This window comes from Adiantum capillus-veneris, chromosome 20 (assembly GCF_014529385.1).
Source record: "Adiantum capillus-veneris isolate H3 chromosome 20, ASM1452938v2, whole genome shotgun sequence".
NCBI classification, from domain to species: Eukaryota; Viridiplantae; Streptophyta; class Polypodiopsida; order Polypodiales; family Pteridaceae; genus Adiantum; species Adiantum capillus-veneris.
In genome coordinates, this window is record NC_140950.1 from 115754684 (window position 1) to 115777262 (window position 22579).

General features: G+C 42.9%; 1 protein-coding gene across 1 annotated transcript in view; it reads left to right on the top strand.

The window, feature by feature from the left end:
- Positions 1–3105: 3105 nt before the first annotated feature.
- Positions 3106–22579, top strand: part of LOC147433135 (CDPK-related kinase 5-like) — a 30149-nt gene continuing 10675 nt past the window's right edge. The window contains exons 1-7 of the mRNA XM_086492816.1: positions 3106–3913; positions 4144–4274; positions 4400–4441; positions 4531–4639; positions 4794–4872; positions 4987–5283; positions 5377–5483. Coding sequence (XP_086348942.1) covers positions 3326–3913; positions 4144–4274; positions 4400–4441; positions 4531–4639; positions 4794–4872; positions 4987–5283; positions 5377–5483 — 1353 coding nt within the window. The 5' untranslated portion in view covers positions 3106–3325. The remainder of the gene's footprint in view (positions 3914–4143; positions 4275–4399; positions 4442–4530; positions 4640–4793; positions 4873–4986; positions 5284–5376; positions 5484–22579) is intronic.

The window sequence follows — 22579 nt, forward strand, 5'->3', positions numbered from 1 at the left end:
TATACAGCCCATGGCACAAAAGGCCAGATGCAACAATTTCATCACCAAAACTGAGATCATGAACTGTACATCTGTCATACACAAATTTGACTACAAGTCCAAGTCTAGCAAGTGTAGATACAGACAAAAGATTCTTCTTGATCCCAGGTACATAAAGTGCATCAGCAAGTGTGAAAGTATTGCCATTTGCAGTAGTAAGCACAATCTTTCCAACTCCCTGAACAGGATAAGAGGCATTGTTGGCACAAGTGACTGAATTCCCATGAGGGACAGACTCGAGAGAGGTGAACAATTCACAATGTGAGTTAATGTGCATTGTAGCACCACTATTGAAATACCACACATGTGAATCTGTAGCAACTGACATGCATGCATCATGGACAACAGGATTGTAAGTGCACTCTGCACCAAAAGCCCATTCCACATCGCTCACAGAAATCGGAGAAAGTGAGCAGGCGTGAGCTGGAGGTGTTGGCGACTAAGTCCGAGAAGACGCAACCTGCTCTGATACCAATTGTTGGAATTAGGGTTGCAGAGAAACGCACACAGCTTGGAGAAGATGAAGGAAGCTCAAGGCACACAATAGAGAGTGTATTACTTAGTGTGCAATAGAAAGATAGATAGCCCTAGAGTGATGGGCGTATATACAATGCACGAGGGAAAAAATCTCCGAAAGAGGAAAAAAATGCCTTGGCGGTTCTAGTGTGTTCACACACATCACTACCACGTGTATATGGTAACATAAGATGCTTGTAAGGTGTGTCTCATGGGCTTAGGGTGCCAAAAGGGTGAAGCAACCTTCAAAAGTGTCAATGCAGTTAGTTTAAGGTGTATCTCAAGACCTTAGGGTGCCAAAAGGATGATGCAACCTTTATAAGTGTTAATGGAATGCTTTTTGAAATCAAATGTGCTTTTATGGGACTAAAATTAATTTAAAAATTTTCTTGAATGTCTCCAAAAGTGTGCAGGAATGCCGATCAAAAGGGAGGTGTGGGCTAGCTTGAACATGGCTCGAGGACCCCTAATTATCCATGTACACCTCTTAAGGAGGAGTGGTGAATACTCCTCAAGAGGGAAGTAATGGGTCAAGAACTAAGAAAAGGTCCAAAAGTGGTCGAACTGCCAAAAGGAGACTTAGAAATATCTCATGATAGAAAGCCGATCTCTAAAAACTGCCACCAATCTTAGCAAGAAAAAGATGAGACTTCCAACTTGTGCATTGAACACTTTTTAAATAAAGGACTGAACGAGGGTGAAAATTGGGAATTATTGCTAGAAAGGAGGCTAATCGTAGCTTGCAGAGCAAGACTTTTCCCTCCCAAAAAGCTCACTCTTCTCTCTCTCTCTCTCTCTCTCTCTCTCTCTCTCTTCCCGCCCCCATAAAGATCTCCATAGCTACTATGCTCCACTATGGCTCTCTTTGAGCTCTACACATTTATGGTATCACTTTCTTGTTTTCATAATATCTACTAGTTCTTATAGCATCATCTTTGTTGGCTAGCTTTAAAGAAGATGATGGAAAAGTATTTGTCCTACATGAACCATGCATGGAACTCTATAAGTAAAAATCTTATAAAGAGAAGCATGTGCATGTTTTTGAAGAGTTTTGTGTGCTTTTGTGATGCTTCTACAAGAGGAAGACGAGATGTCGAAGAAGGAAGAAGATGATACTTCCTTAAAGAAGGGAGTCTATGAGTATGTTTTTGATTAGAGAAAGCCGAAACGATTGGCTTGATTAGAGAGAATGCCATTTATGTTGGCATGGTGAAAAGGCCACCTTATGGGTAAGTTGATGTATCATGATTGTATTTAGCTTCATTGAAAGCTTCCGAGGAAGGAAAGGGGGGGGGGGGGGGGGGGGTATCAACCATTCCAACCCTTAATACTATGTGGTCTCTCTCTCTCTCTCTCTCTCTCTCTCTCTCTCTCTCTCTCTCTCTCTCTTTAAGTTTCTTCTTATAGTTATGTGATTATGTTATGAATCTCTTGTTGTGATTCAAGTTACAGTGGTAGTTGGTTACTCCCACAAACATTTTGATGCATCTTAACAACTTCTCTTAGTTACTTCAATTTTTGTCCAAAGCGACAAAACACTTTAGAGCATCGAGCATTTGGTGGGAGGGAAAAGCCCCTAATTAGGTTATCCTCTCATTATAAAGATTTATACAATATTTTGGATTTTGATGGTGTGCGACCTCTCTTGGCTTCTTAATTTGTAGTGAGGATGACCTTGCATCGAGCGGAAATACTATTTTCCACGTGTCCACAAGGTATGACCTTTTCTGTTAATCGTGGTTGGGGGCTCTATCGCCTCTATGACAACCAAAATACCTTTTTAACACGCAATATATTATTTTAATCTTATATCCAAAAACATATCCTTCTCTTAAGCTGAGCATTTAGTTGTAGAAGGAGCCCCTTTCGAGAAAGAAACTTCACAAAATGGATCATATGACCACAACACGATCTCACTATTTCCTTTGATTGCAACTCTATGTCACAGAGTGACTGTTTCAAATCCAATCACGAACGTAGAGAATAACTAACGGGATTTTAGAAAAAGAGGAGGAAGTAAAGATTTATAAATATGAGCATGAATATAATCATAAACATGATATTAGTATTACTAAACCGCTTTTCATGAGCTAGATGATTGAACTCAAGTCAAGCATAGCACATGCACGACAATGTGCACCATGACCACTTTTTGGTCATGCCCACATAGAGATTATGAAATTCTCTACCATGTTTTCAGTGTGCACTACTTGTGTGTTAGATAGGTTTGTTTTTGTCGCCATGAAAAGTGACTATAGTTTATGTCCTTGGACAAGAAGCAACTTGCTTTTTTGGAGCATGCTCGTAGAAGTGTAGAATTATACCTAGTTTGTGCAAGCTTCTCTAGGAGTGTTTCGACCAAAAGATGGCTCATTATTGCTCATAAAAGATAATGGATAAACTTTGAGTTCGAGCATATATTTTAGGTGCCCATTTCAACCAACACGGAGTTGATGCATGTGCAAAAGTTGATCACTTTCAATTCCCATTTTGAATAAGGGAGCAGTTTACGGCCTCCCTCCCCACACACACACGCAAACACAGGTAAGCTAGTGTGAGTAGTTTTGGGGCCCTTCCTGATTTTAAGGTTTTGTGGGGACCTAACGAGCTTTTGTGCTCCATAGCTGAGCCGAGCTTCTGTGAGTACCGCTGGAGCAGCCAGCACACGCAGCAAGCAAGGCGAAGCAGACATCAAGCAGCTCTTCCCCCCACCTTCAATTTGGAGCCGCATCTTGGAAGCAGCTCGCTGCATCGCCTCTTTTAATGCACCATGGGTATATGCTACAGCACCAAGAGCTCAGACAGCCATAGCCGAGAAGAAACCCTAAATGGCTTCCCAGACAGGTCTCCCGGAAGCAGACATGGGTACAAGGACAAGCCCGCGAAGACCTCAAATGGGTTCTCAGAGAGGTCTGCAGAAAACCTCAATGGCGTAGAGAAACCGTCAAAATCTCCATACAGAGCTTCCCCTTTTAGAGGAAGCTCTCCCTTCAGACCTTCTCCTTTCAGAGCTTCTTCCCCATTTAAGGGGTCTTCTCCTGGAAATGGTGGAACACCCGGTCGCGTTGTGAAAAGGCCTTTCCCTCCCCCTTCTCCTGCAAAGCACATTCAAGCGGCTCTCCTTAAAAGACATGGACAGGCCAAGTCCAAGGAGGGTGTGCCCACTACCCCTACACATGCTCATGATGCTGAGAAAACCCTTGACAAGTTTTTCGGGTACAACAAGAACTTCTCTCTCAAGTATGAACTTGGTGAAGAAGTTGGCCGTGGGCATTTTGGTCACACGTGCCATGCAAAGATCAAGAAAGGAGACCTGAAGGGCCAACCTGTTGCAGTAAAGATCATATCCAAGGCCAAAGTATGCATTATCTCTTCTCTAAGGCCCAATGACTGTGTTGATTTCATTGACTTTGTTGGGTAGGAATGTTATTTGAGGACAATGCTGGTTATCCTGTACTGCTCGTGTGTTGCTACATGTATCTTTCACCAGATTTAATATCCTTTCATCATTGTCATATTGTTTCTAAGTTCATGGAAAGACTCGATCTTGATGATTGTAGTGCTATTCATTGCGGTCTACTGCTGCAGATGACAACCGCAATCGCTATCGAGGATGTCAAGAGAGAAGTCAAAATAATGAAGGCTCTCACAGGACATCACAACCTTGTCAAGTTCTATGACTCTTGTGAGGACAATACAAATGTCTATATAGTGATGGAGTAAGTACCATAAAGTATGATTGTCACTTGCAGCGTTTCATAGTTGTCTTAAAGAATGTCAATCGCGCTTTTACTTAATCCTGTTTAATTGCATCTGTGCCTTATATACATATGGCTTGTTGTAGGTTGTGTGAAGGAGGTGAGCTTCTGGATAGGATTCTGTCAAGGTAAAATTTTCTAGCTGCTGCTAGTATGTATCTACATATCCTTGCAAGTTTGTGTCCCGACTACTGATCCGGTGGCTTGTATTTGATAGGGGTGGAAAGTACTCTGAAGATGATGCAAAAGTTGTGGTTGCTCAAATTTTGAATATTGTCACTTTCTGTCATCTCCAGGGTGTTGTTCATCGTGATCTCAAACCTGAGGTAGGCTCTAACACGAACTGTAGAGACTTTGTATGCCTGTGCGTCACGACTCATGACTAGTTCCAAGTATGTGTTTGTGTGTCGCTATGGGTGGGTTGGATGTGACAATCATGATTGGAACACCTATCGATGGTGCAGTTGGTTCTTTTAACAGAATTTTTTGTTCACTACAAAGGATGAGGATGCTCAGCTTAAAGCTATTGACTTTGGTCTGTCAGACTTTGTACGGCCAGGTGAAGTAGGGTCTTGTTCTGAAAGTAACAGCCATCAAAAGCTTGGTGTATAAACATTTATTGTCATGGCTACAGGATGTTTAGAATTTAATATGGTGGTATTCAATGTTGCAGATGAGAGGCTGAACGACATTGTTGGAAGTGCCTATTATGTTGCCCCTGAGGTTTTGCATAGGTCCTATAGTATAGAAGCAGATGTATGGAGTATTGGTGTAATTACATATATATTACTATGTGGCAGCCGCCCATTTTGGGCACGCACAGAATCTGGTATATTCAGATCTGTTTTGAAGTCTGAACCAAGTTTTGATGAAGCACCATGGCCCATTTTGTCCCCCGAGGCAAAGGACTTTGTAAGGAGGCTTCTTACCAAAGATCGTCACAAGAGAATGACAGCTGCCCAGGCTTTGAGTAAGTCATTGATTTGGTCACATGTTGAAAGACTGGTTGAACAATGAAGTGTCAAAGGTGCTGAAGGGAGTCTTTGATATCTTTGCTTGTCAGCACATCCTTGGATACGTGGACATCAGCAAGTTCCTTTAGACATATTGATTTTCAGATTAGTAAAAACTTATCTCAGGTCGTCAATCGTACGAAGAGCAGCTCTGAAGGTAATGATATGAGTGTTATCTTTTTCCACCGTGTCACCGCTCTTGTGGCTTGAAGTGTTGTACATTTTGAGCAACTTTGCACGCTGTAGTCATGATTTGCATCAATATCTGCAGGCATACTTGCTCCATACTTCACATGTGATAGTTTTTCTTGTACTTCACACAGTTTATTTGTAAGGGGTATTTGCGAGATTCAAGATACTGAATGGTACTGGACTCCCAAATGCTGTAGGTCTTGTGGGTTGCCATATCTTTAGTATCATTTAATTTGATGCTTAATAACATTTATAGGGTATGCTTCATGTTGCTCATAGAAGGCAATTCTCAAGTTCAAGTTACTGACCTTCCTAAGTCATATAGCAAAAACGTGCGTTGTCCGCACTATATGTCACTGTTTTTTGTGATGTGCAACCTTATGAAGATGGGGAATACTGATAAGTAGCCGACACATCTTGTTTGGGTGCTATGTATGATAGGACATGCTAAGTTTTGCGTGCCTTCCTTAGTTATCTCTTGTGCCTGTTACTTTTCACTGTTTGGGAACGACCTAGATATCAAGTCTCTTGCTGAGTTTAGATGCTTGTCGCCAACAGTTATCCCATTGCTCTCTCTTATGCCTTCCCATAGCTATCTCTTATGCCTGTTGCTTTTCTATAATTTGGAATGACCCAAATAATCAATTTATTTGCTGAGTTTAGATGATAGTCACCAATCTGCAATCTTAGACCTAATTGGTAGTGCTTCATACTTCTTCCAGCACTCACCAAGTGATTAGGCTTCTGAAAAAGAAAGTCTGATGCCTGTTGACGCAGGATATGAAACATGAACGTTGGCATCTGAATTCCAACTTTAACATTTGGATAGAAGATTAACTGCTGCTCTTCCCATGCCTCCACTAATTGCTTGTGATCAAAGGGGTCTTTCTTTGGTAATTGTACGAGTTTTACGCCACCAGACTCATCGGATAGATCTTAGAGGTACTTGGGATTGTTCCTAACTTCCTAAGACGTTGAAAGTTCTTTGTTTCTCCTCATTCTAACTATGTTTGGGGTGCAAGTCACATAATCTAGATATCTTTATTCCTTTAGCAAGGAAATTCTTAATGACAAACGTAACGGATAATGTGATAACTTATCAGAATTCACACTAAGTAAATGCCACTTTTGAGGAGGGACAGTTGCATGTTAGAAGGTGACTCAAATGGTGGTGGGGCTCGATCATCGTTAGGTGCTATGTGGGGTTGGTATCGGAAGGAGACAAGTGAGAAATCGGTGAAGATACCTATAGGCCCTTGGACTTTTTTTCTGGTGAATTGTTAGTTAAAATGGTACCAACGATAGTACTCCGAGGATGACGATGATGGTGGTGTTTGACTCATATGATCTCGGGTTCTTTGTGATTGAGTAGGTGGAAAAGCCAACTACAAAGGAGGAGGGCGCACCTTGGGAGTGTGTCAATGCTTGAGTCTTTATCATCTTGAATTGTACCCCACAGATCTTGTAACATGTGAAGGTAGTGATGAGTGCTAAGCATATTTGGGATCCTTTGGAGTCTATCACATGAACATGTAACAAACTTGGACACTCCAAGTCAAGAATCAACCGCGACAGCACCAAATAACCACTTCAAAACAATTCACAGATCACAATAGATTTGCACTGGCCCGGCGGAGTTCCGTGCCTAGAGATATTGGCCCCAAAGACTGGCGCCCCTTTCGGTATTTCTTTTTGTATTAATCAATCATCAAAGTACAAGAGAGCGGTTAGGGTTTCACTCTCAGACTCTGCGTCCAGATGCTCTGAGAAGTGAGGCCCTCACCACTAATTTAAAGGTTACAAGGGATGCCCAAAAGCAGAGCCCCAAAAGCTTTTAAAATCAAAAGCATCAGTTCTCTCTCTCTCTTAGAGAGTCTTTTCTCTTTTTTTTTTATAAAAAAAAAGCAAAAGCAAAATTCGCGTCGCTCATCATTTTCCAAAAAAAAATAAATAATTTTTTTTTATTTTAAATAATAATCCGCCTCCGTGATTTCCGGAATTTAGGGTTTTTGGCAAAAATTAGGGTTTGCAGGAATTTTAGGGTTTCTGGCAGAAATAGGGTTTTTGCTGTCCGCCACGTCATCACTTTGTGACATACCCCCCTCTTGAAAGCATTGTAATCGACCGTGATTACGCCTGCAAAACCGACAAAAGCCATAAACCGTCTTAGCAGACACTGACTGTTAGTACCTACGTACTAGGAACACACATCTAGCACATGTACAAAATCGACAGTCACATGACATCACAGGACATCACCAGACATCACAGGACATCACATGACATTCAACATTCATTCGGATCTTAGACCATGATTTATCGGCAATGTAGCTAGCAATCACATCTAGGTCCAATCGGGACCTCATCGATGTCCGATTGACTAACCCCTATTGCAACCATGTCTATTCGAGATCAATCAGACCAAAATGCTGCTGTCATTTCGTCTATCAGTTCCTGTACTCACAAGAAGTCAAGAACAAATCAGTATCATAATCAGGAATTCCATTTCATAAAGTCATCCAGCAGAATACTGTCAGCTCTCAGTATCCCTGAAGCTCAAAGAGACATCAGTGACTTTAGTATCAAAATCGAGGCATCTGTTGACAAAGGAGTGGAGCGACTCCCCTCTTGTGCATCCCACTGCACCAGATTTTCGGCCAAGCTGAGTTTCTGGGTTTTGTTTGGAGTAGACTATGCTAAACCAAAACATCGAGGTAAAGTTTCACAATCCGAGGAGTATCTGCTAGGTCCTCCTCCTCCATCCACTTCGCATCAAATGCAGGAAAGTTCTTGAACTTAACCAAGAACCGCCTTCGAACTTTACCCTTATTCTTCGTATCCTTATGTGCCAAAATCTGTTCAGGAACAAGGATCTCCTCGTTTTCTTCCACTTCGGGTTGCTCATCAGGCTCCCCATCATCAGGCACATCACCTTTAAAAGGTTTCAAGAGATTCACATGAAATGCATTGTGAATCCTCCAAGTATCTGGCAGTTTCAATCGGAAGGAGACTTCATTTATCTTTTCAGTAATCTGGAAAGGGCCGTAGTATCGCATACTAAGCTTTGGAAAAAGCCTCTCCTTTCCCTTGTTCTTTCGTAGGCGTGCCTTCTCAAAACGTAAGAGCACCCAATCATCCTCCTTCAATTTCATGTCGCGACGACGGCGATCCGCTGCCTTTTTCTGTCGTTCTTGAGACTTCTGCAAAGTCTCGCGAACCTTGGCAAAAGCCGTATCCAGATCTCGCGTATATTTATCCGCTTCAAAGATCTTATCTTTCGTGCTCAGGAAGGGTGGAACCTTCGCAGCACCTTCAACAATCTCAAATGGCGCCTTACCCGTCGACGAGTGTATCGTGTTATTGTAGGCAAATTCCACCAGAGGTAAATATCTTTCCCATTGAGTCTTCTGATCTGAGATATAAGACTTCAATAAATCTAGAACCACTGAATTGGCAATCTCGGATTGCCCATCAGTCTGCGGGTGGAACGATGACGAGAACTGTAACCGCGTGCCAATGTTCTCCCAAATTGCCTTCCAAAACAAACTCGTAAATCTGGGGTCTCTGTCGGAGACAATTGTCTCAGGCATGCCATGTAATCTGAAAATCTGGGCCACAAACAGTCTCGCTAAGTGATCCGGCTTGACTGTTTTCTTCACTGGAATGAAATGAGCCTGTTTACTAAATCTGTCAATAACAGTCCAGATACCATCGTGACCACTCTGTGTTCTCAGGAGATCAAAAATGAAATCCATCGCTATACTTTCCCAGGGGCGGGTGGGTATGGGTAAAGGCTGTAACAATCCCTGTGCTTTATGCCTATTAAACTTAACCTTCTGGCATACCAAGCAACTGCGCACAAACTCTTCCACATCTTTCTTGAGTCTCGGCCAAAAGAAATATCTCTCTACCCCTTTCATGGTGGTAGCAATGCCGCGGTGACCCGTAAAAGGTGGACAATGGCATTCAGTCATAACCTTTTCCCTCAACGGCTGTGTAACGCACAACATAGTCTTTTTCATCAAGTAGCCTTCCCGAAGGGAGTATCCAGCTACTATCTCCCCCTCCCGTATCCGTGTGAAAATATCTGCAAAATCTGTATCTGTGGCATACTGATCGACCATATCCTCGAAGCTCCTATGATGTATCGCGGAAATAGCCAGAACCAACGGTTTCCGAGACAAAGCATCTGCCACCACATTCTTCTGTCCCTGCACATGGACAATCTGGAAGTGGAACTGTGACAAGATGTTCGCCCACCGCATCTGTTTTTCCGAAAGCTGCTTCTGTGACAAGAAGTAGCGCAAACTCTGATGGTCTGTAAAGACAGTAAAATCCGCTCCGAGTAGGTAATGCCGCCACTGAGTAAGAGCATGGATAACCGCCAAAAGCTCTTTCTCATAGATCTGTGCTGTCATCTCCGGCCTAGAGAACAAACGGCTCTCGTAAGCTATGACATGGCCTTCTTGCATCAAGACCGCACCCAGACTACGACCACAAGCATCACAATATACTTCGAATGACTTCTGCAAGTCCGGCAAAGTCAAAATAGGTCCTGTAGTCAATTTCTCTTTCAATGTCTGAAAGGCAGTCACCTCTGTGGGTCCCCACGAAAAAGGTACTCCTTTCTGTGTCAAGATATGCAAAGGGGAAGCAACCTCTGCAAACTTTCGTATGAACCGCCTGTAGTATGAACATAGTCCCAAGAAGCTTCTAACTTCATGGACATTCCTCAAATCGGGCCAATCACGGATAGTCTCTATCTTGGCCGGGTCCATTTGCACTCCTGTTGTGTTGCTGACACAATGTGTCCCAAAAAGTGTATCCATGGTAGGAAAAAATTCACTTTTCTTTGCATTAATCACTAGCGTGTGATCTCGTAATGCCTAAAAGACTTGAAGCAGATGATCTCTGTGTTCTGCCTCATTCTTCGAGAAAACAATGATGTCGTCAAAGAAAGTGCCAACAAATAGCCTGTACTCTCGAAAAATCCTGTCCATCATCCGGTTAAATGTCGCAGGAGCATTGGTTAAGCCAAAAGGCATCACCAAAAACTCAAATAACCCAAAAGTCGTCCGAAAAGCTGTCTTGTAGACATCTCCTGGTGCTATCCTGATCTGATGATATCCACTCTTCAAGTCAATCCTGCTAAAGCATGAGGATCCCTGTAACCTGTCGAGTATATCATCGATCCTAGGAATCGGAAATCTGTTCTTGATGGTGATTTCGTTGAGAGTGCTATAATCGATGCACATTCTCCAAGATCCGTCTTTCTTCAAAACCAACAACACTGGAGAGCAATACGGTGAAGTACTAGGCTGGACAAGACCCTTTTCCAAGAGGTCTTTCACTGAGTTCATAATCTTTTCATTCTGTACTCGGCTCACACGATAAGGTGGCCGATTCGGTGGCGTGCTTCCAGATATCAGATCAATGGTATGATCTTCAGGCCCTCTCAAAAGCAATCGGCATGAGCGTGGAGAAAAAAAATCTTGGCGTTCTTTTCTTCAGGTCAAAACATATTCAACTTTTATCCATCGTTCAGTTCTCCCAAAAGAATGAGTAAGAAAACTGAAGTTCATCAAGTACAATCTCTAAGCCCTTCATTTATCAAAGTCGCTTTCTCGGCCCGGTAGTCAACCACGGCGTAGTTCTTGTGGTACCAAGGGATCCCGAGTAGAACGTCACTCACGTGCCCTGAACACCCCGGTCATTGCAAACGAAGTTTGCCAATGCTCGGTGTAATGGCAACATCCCATCCGGGTGCCAGTCGAACTACCTCCGCCAGTGGCGTCAGTCTGTCGGGCGCAGTTCCAAATCGAGCCGCCAATTCCAAGTGAAAAGAAGTTGGCCTTGGCTCCTTCAAAAGAGCTTCTACATCCTTCACTTTGCCCCAAAAAAAAACGGCAAAGTTTGTACTTTCATTCATTTGATTCGGTGCAAGTCCCACGCCATGTGGTACCAGTTCTGCTTTTCTATCTGCCTTTTCTGCCACATTCCTCAGCTGCTCTCGAACTCTCAGACCTGTCGTCGTCTTTATCATTCTGTTCTTTCTGTGCCTTATCAGGGCACTTTGCGGAAATATGTCCATGTTTCCCGCATCCAAAGCACTTCCCCTCTCTGATGAAGCGAGCTCTCTCCTCAGGAGTAAGCTTGGGTCGTGCATCCTTTTTTTTTTCTCTGGGTTGCTCTTTTTCATTCTACTTTCATTCCCAGAAGTCTGTTCGGCTCGTTGTGTCATGGCCTCATCTGTGGGGTAGGTCAGACTGCCAGAGTGAATGGCAAAGCCCCGCTTTGCATGACTCATCAACTCCTGAATAGAAGCTGACTTCTGTTCCAAGCAGTGATCTCGGATCTCTGTAGGTAGACCCAAGGTAAACTGCTCAATCTGTTCTCTGAATGAAGAGGCGGGTAGAAAAGAGCTCCAGAATCTTTCACAATAAGAATTCACTGTATCGCTCTTGGTCATCCGGAGATGGTTCCAAGCAGCTCGTATATCTCGCTCAAACTCTTGAGTCAACCAAGAAGAAATAAAAAGCCTCTTGAATTTCAGCCATGTAACTGGCACAGTCTTGCTTAATAGAAGCGTGGACCACCAAGTAGGAGCATTCCCCTCAGAGTAAGAGGCAGCTCTCCGAATCTTGGAGTGCTCTGAATAGCGTCCTCCCGCGAAAGCGATGTCAAACTGCTGTATAAGAGACAAAGCCTTCGAAGCATCTGAGTATCCTGAAAAGTATCAAACTTGATCGAGTGGCCACCTTCCTTAAACTCTCGGACTTTCTTGCTGTTATCTTCGAGAAAGTCATACTGGTTGGCTTTGTAAAAATTCTTCTTGTTCGCATAAAACTTTCCGTCATCGGAATCTGAGCTGTCTGTAGACGAGTCCTCAGTAGAACTGTCAGTCTCTGGGCGAGATGTAGCCTTCTTTGCCTTTTTCTTGCCCGTTCCGAAGCTTTGTGTCTTGCTTCGCTTTTTGCTTTTTTTTCTGTCTTCTTCGCTCTAATCCGAGGAGCTAGAAGAACTGTCAGAAGAAGAAGAAGAAGAACTGGGTACTCCTTCAAATCGAACACGCTTCTTCCGTTTCTTTGCTTTGTCGAATGTCGACTGACGACCCAAATATCCCGGGAAGTCAGTACCTTTGTTCTGCTTTTTGCCGTGCTTTTTGCCTTTCTTTTGCACGTCGAAAAGCTGAGCAATCCGTGCATCAACCACGTTCTCCAGTTCCTTCTCCGTATATTTCTTGGAGGTAGAAGGTTTCTTGAGAGCGGGTTTCGGGAGTGGTGTTGTGGTTCTCTGCCACTCCATCTGTACCTCTTTCAAAGAGGTCTGGTTCATATATTTTGCCATCTTCGGGTCCTTGGCAAAATTGAGCATCATCTTTGTTGCATCACCAATCAATTGACGACGCTCTATCTCTCACCGCTCCGCCTAAGTAGGCCAAGGCGGGCCATACTCTCTGCTTGAATCTTCGTTGTGATCCCAGCCCGCACGTCCAGATGCAGAGGGAGTCGACTGATCATTGCCTGAAGCCATAGGTGCCGCGGAAAAAAAATTCGGGGATCGGATTTCCCGTAGAAGAGAAATCGGCCGTGCTCTGATACCACTGTAACAAACTTGGACACTCCAAGTCAAGAATCAACCGCGACAGCACCAAATAACCACTTCAAAACAATTCACAGATCACAATAGATTTGCACTGGCCCGGCGGAGTTCCGTGCCTAGAGATATTGGCCCCAAAGACTGGCGCCCCTTTCGGTATTTCTTTTTGTATTAATCAATCATCAAAGTACAAGAGAGCGGTTAGGGTTTCACTCTCAGACTCTGCGTCCAGATGCTCTGAGAAGTGAGGCCCTCACCACTAATTTAAAGGTTACAAGGGATGCCCAAAAGCAGAGCCCCAAAAGCTTTTAAAATCAAAAGCATCAGTTCTCTCTCTCTCTTAGAGAGTCTTTTCTCTTTTTTTTTTATAAAAAAAAAGCAAAAGCAAAATTCGCGTCGCTCATCATTTTCCCAAAAAAAAAAAAAATAATTTTTTTAAAAAAAAAATAATAATCCGCCTCCGCGATTTCCGGAATTTAGGGTTTTTGGCAAAAATTATGGTTTGCAGGAATTTTAGGGTTTCTGGCAGAAATTAGGGTTTTTGCTGTCCGCCACGTCATCACTTTGTGACAGAACATGTCTCCTATGAAGCGTGTTGGTTCAACCTGGATGTTGCTCGAGCTTCGTCCATGATGGTTCATATCAACAAGATTCAATCACCCCGACAAGAGATACTTCAAATGGAAAAGGATGTTGCCTTGGAGGACATGGCCATTCATTGATGTCCTAGCTGTTGTTGTCGTATTCAGGTTTCCATTCTTCATTGATTACAATTTGACGATTGAATACTACTACATGGGAGGATTTAGTGCCTTTGGTTTTGGTCCGGGAGGAGGAAATCATTTTGGACGAGGGGTTAGACGGAAACACAAAGATAACTAGGATCTGCAAAATTGTGCAACACTTTTATCAATTCAAAACAACTTGAACAACTGAGAGAGAGAGAGAGAGAGAGAGAGAGAGAGAGAGAGAGAGAGAGAGAGAGAGAGAGAGAGAGAGAGAGAGAGAGAGAGAGAGAGAGAGAGAGAGAGAGAGAGTGTACATGTGAGACATCGAGTGGCGAGTTTCACTCCTGAACAGTAATGGCGCCAATGCTTGATACCCCTTCGGTATTTGTTTATCATTGCTTTGTAAAGGTATAACTCCTCAAGGGTCCATCTCTGCGAGACTCTGCGTCTAGATCCTCTCAACAGTGTGGTGTCTTTGGGTCTAAGTTCTCTCAAAAGAGTGGTGCTTAGGACACTTATAAACAATACAAGGGATGCCCAAAAGTGCCCTAAAGCTCTCATACAAAAGTAGTACATGAAAAGCAGCAGATTCAAAAGCGTCAAGTCCCAAAAGCAAGCACCTAGAGGGCTGTTCGTTTGCGCGGCAATGCCATCATGGATTTTCACGTTTTGTGGGCTGGTCCGTAATGCTGTCACACCATTATCTCCCCGCAATTTTGTTGTGTGTGTTGCTTTATTTTAAGGTTAGGCCTCATCAGCCAAAGTTTTGTAAGTTGTTGGGGGTTCGGTTTTTTAATCCTAACTCATTTAATTTTTAGGCCACTCGGCCGATGTTCTGTAAGTTGGTAAACCTTCTGTTTTCTTCTTTTTTTGCTAGGGTTTAGGCCTCGGGATCTATTCCATTGGTTGGAACTTGGTGGTGCCACGCCACTGACTTGTCACACCAAATCCCAAGTAAGATCGAGATTCAATCAAGGCTATGTCACGTGCGCATTGCACTTGAGCCACGTGGACAAGCTACTACTTCAGGTTAGCGTTGCGCTTAGTTAGCAATCTAGCCTTGCACTTTGTGAGCCTCTAGAAAGACGTGGATGATCAGACAGGTCATAGTTGCATACGCTCACTTGCATAGTACAATAACTTAAGTAGGCATGTGAACAATCACTTAAGTTATCTATTAATAAGCTACTTGACATGACATTTATAAAAAGTAGGTAGGGCACATGGCTAAAAAACCTATAAAAAGAGTCACTTGGCCTTCAATTTTTATGAGGTGAAAACCCAAGATCCGCAGGGGCATTCAATGCCCACAACACCTATCACAAACTTCTGACGTGCCAAGGCACTTAAGACCTAACATGTTAGGGCTCCCTGAGCGTAACCTTAGCGAACTACAGATCCTGGTCGATGAGGCCTTAACTGTTGCAGGCTTCGACACTCCCAAGTGAGAAATCAATAGCAACACACGAACAGAAACTGGAAAATCAGCGAATTAATGTATGTATGGATATATGGATGGATGGATGGACGCACTGACCTCAAAGACGCCAGTCCCTTTTGGTATTTTTTTAAAATTATGATGGCAAAGTACAACTTCCCAAGGGTCCAACTCTCTTCGAGACTCTTTATCCATATGCTCTCCCAAATAGCGGCCCCAAGGGCTCTAATAAACAGTACAGGGGATGCCCAAAAGCAAAGCCCCAAAAGCATTCAATCTAAAAGCAGCATGGGTGCTAGCTCAGTTGGAAGAGTCATAGCCTATGTGTTCAAAGGTGGTGGGTTCAACACTCCTTGACTGCTCGAAGACACGTTCTAGTCCTTAGGGGCGTTCCCTATGTGGTTTGGCCTATCTTATTCGGTCGGGAAGACTCATCTTAAGAGTTGGTGGATTGCTTCACCTAGGGGGGTTGGGGGTGTGAGTTGTGATTTCAAAATTGTAGGTAATTCTCTAAAAAGAAAAAAGAACACAACCCCTAAAAGCATCTGCTGCCAAAAGCTCTTGCAAAAAAACTGTCAAAAGCTAGAAGCATAAAACGTGGAATCCGTACAGCCTGCCACATCATCACAGCAACACGAAACGTCGAATTTCATTGTTTGCCACGTAAGCATGTCAGTGCAATTTATAGAATCAACAGCTAGAGTTCAATCTTTTGATATATTGGGTCTAGGCCACCCGGCCAAGAATTGCGATCTCCCTCGATTACGTCTACAAAAACAGCCAACGGACAAAACTTTCTTCACAAAATGATATTCCTCCCCTCTTGAAAGAATTGCGATCGCCCTCAACTAGGCCTGCAAAAACAGCCGCCGACTCTATGTACCCATACACCAGGATCCACCAATCTAGCATGTCACGATTGTGACTATGTTAACAACAATACATCTACTCTTAGGTGCAGATAAGCGAAGTGCTATGCCAAGGAGGACCCCTGTGCTTGGATGGTCACACCCCTTCGCCCAAAGGACGTGTCTCTTCGCCAAAAGCCACACTCCTTCGACGATTGGTCACACCCCTTCGCTCTACGTGTGCGACTCTTTGCCCAATGGTTGTAGCTTTTCGCCGAAAGGATGTGTCTTTACGTCTAAAGTCGCGTCTCTTCACCATGAGACGTGTCTTTTCATTTATGTCTCTTCGTCTCCTATATAAGGAGCCCTTGTATCACACATTCAATAAATCAACACAGAGTATTCTGAGTCATGTTTTTGAGTTCAGTTCAAGTTTCTCAAGTCTTAATCATGAGTTTAAGTACTTAATTAAGGATTAGCACGGGGAATCCTCACAGTGGTAGCAGCATAAACAGAACGGGACGGTAGTGTGTGTGTGTGTGGCGTTCCCAGAGTATGTGTGTGGCGTACCCGGAGAATTGTGCACGGCGCCCGAAGGCTCGTGTGTACAACCGGTACATGGAGGGTTGTGCATTTTTGCTGCACCTTTTCCCGAGCAGTAGAGCACATCAACAAGCCGTACATTACCAAGGGGCACCTCTCCAAGCGGCACGTTGAAACTTGAAATGCTGGCCTGGCTGATTATTATTACGCTATTGGCAACCTTACGCTGGCTGAATTAACTGGTTGGACTTTTTACGTTTCCAGAAACCTTATGCTACAGAAAGGTCTACGCTGGCTGAATCTTTATAATCACTTAAATTATTAAGAGTGTCCGCCTGCCCAAACTTGACCGGCCGACCAAAAGTGACTTGGTTTAATTTACCAAAGGACACATTTTAAAAAACAAATGGAAGGCATCAAACTCTTCTTACGTGAAATCTCCAACGATGGCAATGCTGCACACACATTCCCTCACGGTGATTCTCGCGTTCCAGCCTCGCACTCCTCATGGAGGATGACGCCTATGATGATTCCGTTCCGTACTTGTCGTATGTAGACGAACTGCTAGCAGAAATTCTCCTTGAAATTCCGCACTTGGCACACCAGAACCTACTCCCGAACCACAACTACATATGTTCGTATTCCCTTTGAGGTGTAACCATGCCGAATTCTCAGGACGGAGAAGGCCAATCTGAAGATACCCTTACTCTCATCGAGGAGCAGATGGCCACACTTTCCGCAAGCCTCGCATCACTTCACATTCGCTTGGATCAGATGCGACCGCAAAACACTTCCCGGAATCGTGCTACAACTTCTCGGACTACACATGTTGATTCAACACCTTCGTCTGAAGCTTCAGTGGGTGAACCAAACGAACCAGATCAAACTGAAGAGGTAGACAATCACGAACTTCAATTACTTTACAAAATTTTTAATGCTGCACAGAAGAAGAAGCTTGATGTTAAATTGCCGGAACCATACAGTGGTCGCCGCGACAAGCGCGTGTTGGACCAATGGCTGTTCAAAATGGAGATTTACTTATCGAACACGGACTTAGTCGAGAGTAAAAGAGTTGCACTTGCTAGTTCTCTGCTCAAGGTGTCACGTGACACATCCAACCCTATGTGTCCGTGGACAAGCTACAACATGATCAGGGTTCAGTTAGTCTAGTCAGTCTAGATTAGAAGTGATCTGGCACTTTTGTGAGTCTATTCGTAGACCATGCATGCCTAGTCACTTAGTGTAGATGCAAAGCGCAAACATTCATTCCGTTGCACCTAACACAAGGACACAACATTTCTTTGGTGGCAACAACGGGTTGCTGATGTAAACACACACCTTCTTGGGATAAATTCCGGCGTGCTATTCGCAAGGCGTTCGAACTTGCCAATGCGGATTTTCATGCCCGATCCTCTCTTCGCCGCCTGAGCCAGACAGGTTCCTTGGCCGCTTACATAATAGAGTTCCAAAGGCTAACTCTGGAGATAGAGACCCTTAGTCCCTTTGATCAACTTCACAGCTTTATCGACGGACTCGAACCCAACCTGAAGGATGATGTGCACAAAATACAACCCTACCACCTTGGATAGTGCAATTGCCTATGTGGAGCGTCTTGGCGATAATCGGTGCCCTATACGAAATTGTTTTCCTGGTGATAAATCTTTAAATAGCGCTCGCTGTTCACAGTGAGATCGCAGTGAACAATATAGCCAAAGTCAACAGCAACAGTCTTAGTTCAGACAGCAGGCAACAACGCCTTATTCAACTTCAAGATTTTATTCTCAAGATCGACAATCTCCAAGGAGATCTTCTTTAAATGCTCCACTTGATCGTGGTAAAGGACATGATTTTTCTCAAGATTGGAGTTCTAATACTCAGCAAGGCTCTTTGTCAAACGCTTCTTCAACTACAAAGAAGGAAGGATTATGTACAATTTGCAGTGGTGACCATAGATGGTATGAATGTCCAAAGAGACCAAATCCGTCTAATTTGAAAATAAATTCAAACGCGGAAACATCAACGAATGTTAAACAACCAGATTCTACTAAGGATAAAGGAAAGTCTGTGGTCAATACGATTCGTGTCTCAGAGGATACGAGTATTCTTATGAAGCATGCTCAGTGCAATTCTTCAGTTTTGGAGCCTCTCTCAAAGCAAGTTTTGAGCCTTCTTGGAACACTCAATGGTCGCTCCATCAATATTTTGGTCGATAGCGGATGCTCGAATAATTTTGTCAGCACTCAGATAGTTCAACAGCTTGGCTTACCAACTCAAAAGACATCTCACTTATATGATGTGGAATTAGCGGATGGATCAATTTTGACTTGCGATCAGACAGTTCGACAATTGCAGTTCGAGATTCAAACTTATGTAGATCAATTGGATTTCAAAGTCATGCCTTTATCTTATTACGACATGATTCTTGGTCAGCAATGGTTATTCCAATATTATCTAGCAATTAGCTTTTGAGGACATACTATCAATTTGTTCAAAGATGGACGTGAATTGACTTTACACGAGCTTTATGCGGAAAGAGTGATTCAAGCCTCACGTGTACAAGTGAAACAGCATGATACAGTGGATTATGAAACGAATATGATCCCCGATGCAGATGCAGATATTATTATTGATGAATTTTTGAATTCATTAACTTCTCCTGAATCAATTGATGAAGACGACTATAGTTGCAGGTTCCGAGTCTGAAGACGACTATGCTTTCTTTGATTCTTTACTGGATGATGATATGCCAATTACAAGTCATGAAGTTACAGTTTCAGAAGATGATTCTGAAGAATTTTGGGATTCATTATTGGAAGATGATTACAGTCTCAAGCCAAAATCCTCTCCAAAGATTACTAAAGTTGAAGTTATTCCATTTGAAGAATGTCTTGAGAAGATTTCCTCTTTGCCAAATATTTCACACTTATTGGAAGATTTTGAACCAGAAGTCTTACATCACACGAAGGATTTTGAAGATCAACCTCTTGTTGCTGTCAACCTAATTAAGCCAGATTGCTCTAAAAAGTCTTTGAACAATGCAATGATATGGGACTTAGCAGTCAAAGCAAAAAGGTTTCGCAAGAAGCAAAGGTTCAAGACAAAGGTTTCCAATAACTCAAAGATTGAAGATTTTCGAAGATTCAATGCTTTTCCAGAGTTCTATCAACATTAGAAGTCATTTCTTTGACACGGGCTCTCATTTTAAATGGGGAGGGAATGTCACGATTGTGACTATGTTAACAACAATACATCTACTCTTAGTTGCAGATACGCGAAGTGCCATGCCAAGGAGGATCCTTGCGCTTGGATTGTCACACCCCTTCGCCCAAAGGACGTGTCTCTTCGCCAAAAGCCACACTCCTTCGACGATTGGTCACACCCCTTCGCTCTACGGGTGCGATTCTTTGCCCAATGGTTGCAGCTCTTCGCCGAAAGGATGTGTCTTTATGTCTAAAGTCGTGTCTCTTCACCATGAGACCTGTCTTTTCCTTTTTGTCTCTTCGTCTCCTATATAAGGAGCCCTTGTATCACACATCAACAAAAAGTATTCTGAGTCTTTTTTTTGAGTTCAATTCAAGTTTCTTAAGTTTTAATCATGAGTTTAAGTACTTAATTAAGGATTAGCACCTAGAATCCTCACATAGCACTTTTACATAGACATCAATCATTGATTAATCATATTTCTGTCATGGGTCTCAGATACAAATCATGATCATATTAACCTATTTAGCAATCACATGGAGACTGCATTGATCTTTTCTTGGATTTCTTGATCTACTAAATCTTGTTACTATCAGATTCATATTCTTTCTTTTCACGTTTTAATCAAGCAAACCATGCATGTCACAAACATGATGATGTAGCATGACCACTTGCAGACAGAGGATACTGACGTGGCAAAACAACACAGCAAACCTGGAATTCATGCTGACAACTGATGACGAGGCAATCAGTTTGTACAGTCCTCTGCAATTTGCGTTGATAGCTATACGGACTGTACAGATTTTTCGCATATTGTGTTGGTTGCTTTTACTGGCAGATTTTGGAGCCAATTGCTTTTGAGTTAGATTTCTTTTGTGGCTTTGCTTTTGGCATCCCTTGTAAGAATAAATAGACCCTTAGGGGCCTCTCTTCTCAGAGCATTTGGACGCAGAGTCTGAGAGCAAAGGACCCCTCGTGTGTTGTACTTTGCTCAAGCATTAATATAATAAAAAAATATCGAAAGGGGCGCTAGGTTTTGTAGCCAATATCTCTGGGCACAGAACTACGCCGAGCTGTGTCGACTCAAGTTTTCAAAGTTGTGAAGTATTTTAAGTGATTTACTTGTATGTCATGTCGGATTCTCGACTTGGAGTGCCCTGTCGCGTGGTAGTGGGATCATAGTATCAGACGTGTGCTTTTCTCAAAGCATACCGGTCCTATAAAAGAGCAGATAGAGCACTTGGATACTTTGGAAATTGTTATCGAAGAATCTTCGTGTCCCGACCCCGAACCTATTATCCACTCTCACCCTTTACTTCATCGCGCATCGGGCGCTCTCCCGTCGTCATCGCTCTATCCTACAGGGCATAAGCCATAAAGAATCTCAGATTACACATGGGTTCTTGTGGAGCATCTCACAGAGATAACACCTCTCAGTAGGAAGGTAAAGAATCCGATGCAGGAATTGAAGAACAGGATGAAGAATATGACATCGGGGAAGTTTGGCAGAAGACATTTAAAAATCTCTCCAGCGGTTGAGAGTTTAGATATGCGACTGAAGGCAAAGTTGATCATCTCAACAAGCTCTACGCATTGACACGAACAGATCTTATATCCAACGACTTTGGAAAGTTAGGGTTTTTGCAAAAAGTTTCAGTATGTGTGAAATTAATGTTTTTGGTAGCTCTTGTTATCTGTGTGAAGATAACTACTAGGAGCGAGGAACATGCATATGAAAGCATTTGGAAGCATGGAGCCCGACATGGACTCTTGCAACGAGGCGAATCATTTGCTTGAAATTTTACTTGTTTTGCAGGTGAAATCGAGGATAACATGGCAAGGAATTTGCATATGAAAGCAATCGAGAGCAACGGCAGCTCAGAAATGAATCCGTCAATTCAAGATAAAAATGATGAATTTTGTTTTGAAATTTGAATGATGATGCATGAGGAATGATGATGATGAATGATTCTAGTATATCAAGATTCCCATATGAATGAGATGACTAGTGAGCGCATCAAGGGTTCCTGCCGGATGAGATGGCTACACAGGGATCTAGGTGCATCAAGACTTTTGGATGGATGAGATGATTGAAACACCGTGTTCAACATGAACTAAGTGTGTGAATGAAGAACTTTGAAATAAAGATTTTGAAGATGATTTTGATTTATGTATGAAATTAATGTGTTCTGGAAAGACTTGCTATTTGTGTGTAGATAACAGGTGAAATCGATGATGATGATGAATTCGGAGCAATGATAGCTCCAAAATGAACTTGATAACGAATCTTGAATTTTGAATCACGAATGTTTCAATGGAACTGTCGTGAGCGCATCAAGAGTTCCTGCAGGATGAGATGGCCACACAACTACAACTGATGATTGAACCACTCTGTTCAATATGAACTCATTGTGTGATGGATTGGGATGCTCGGAAATGGTTACGCGTACACGACAGTGCTCGAGTGCAGATGGAATGATTGACCAAATTGACTGGAGCATTCTGGTCTCAGAATCTATAGACATGATCAGAGTATGGGATCAGTGAGATTTGGGACAAATCTAGATGTGATTGCTAAATAAGTTGCCAGGAATCATGGTCCTAAATCAGAACGAACTCTATGGATGTGATCGCAATATGGGGTTAGTAAGTTTGACTTCAGTGAGGGCCGATGCGGATCTAAATGTGATTGCTAAATACGTTG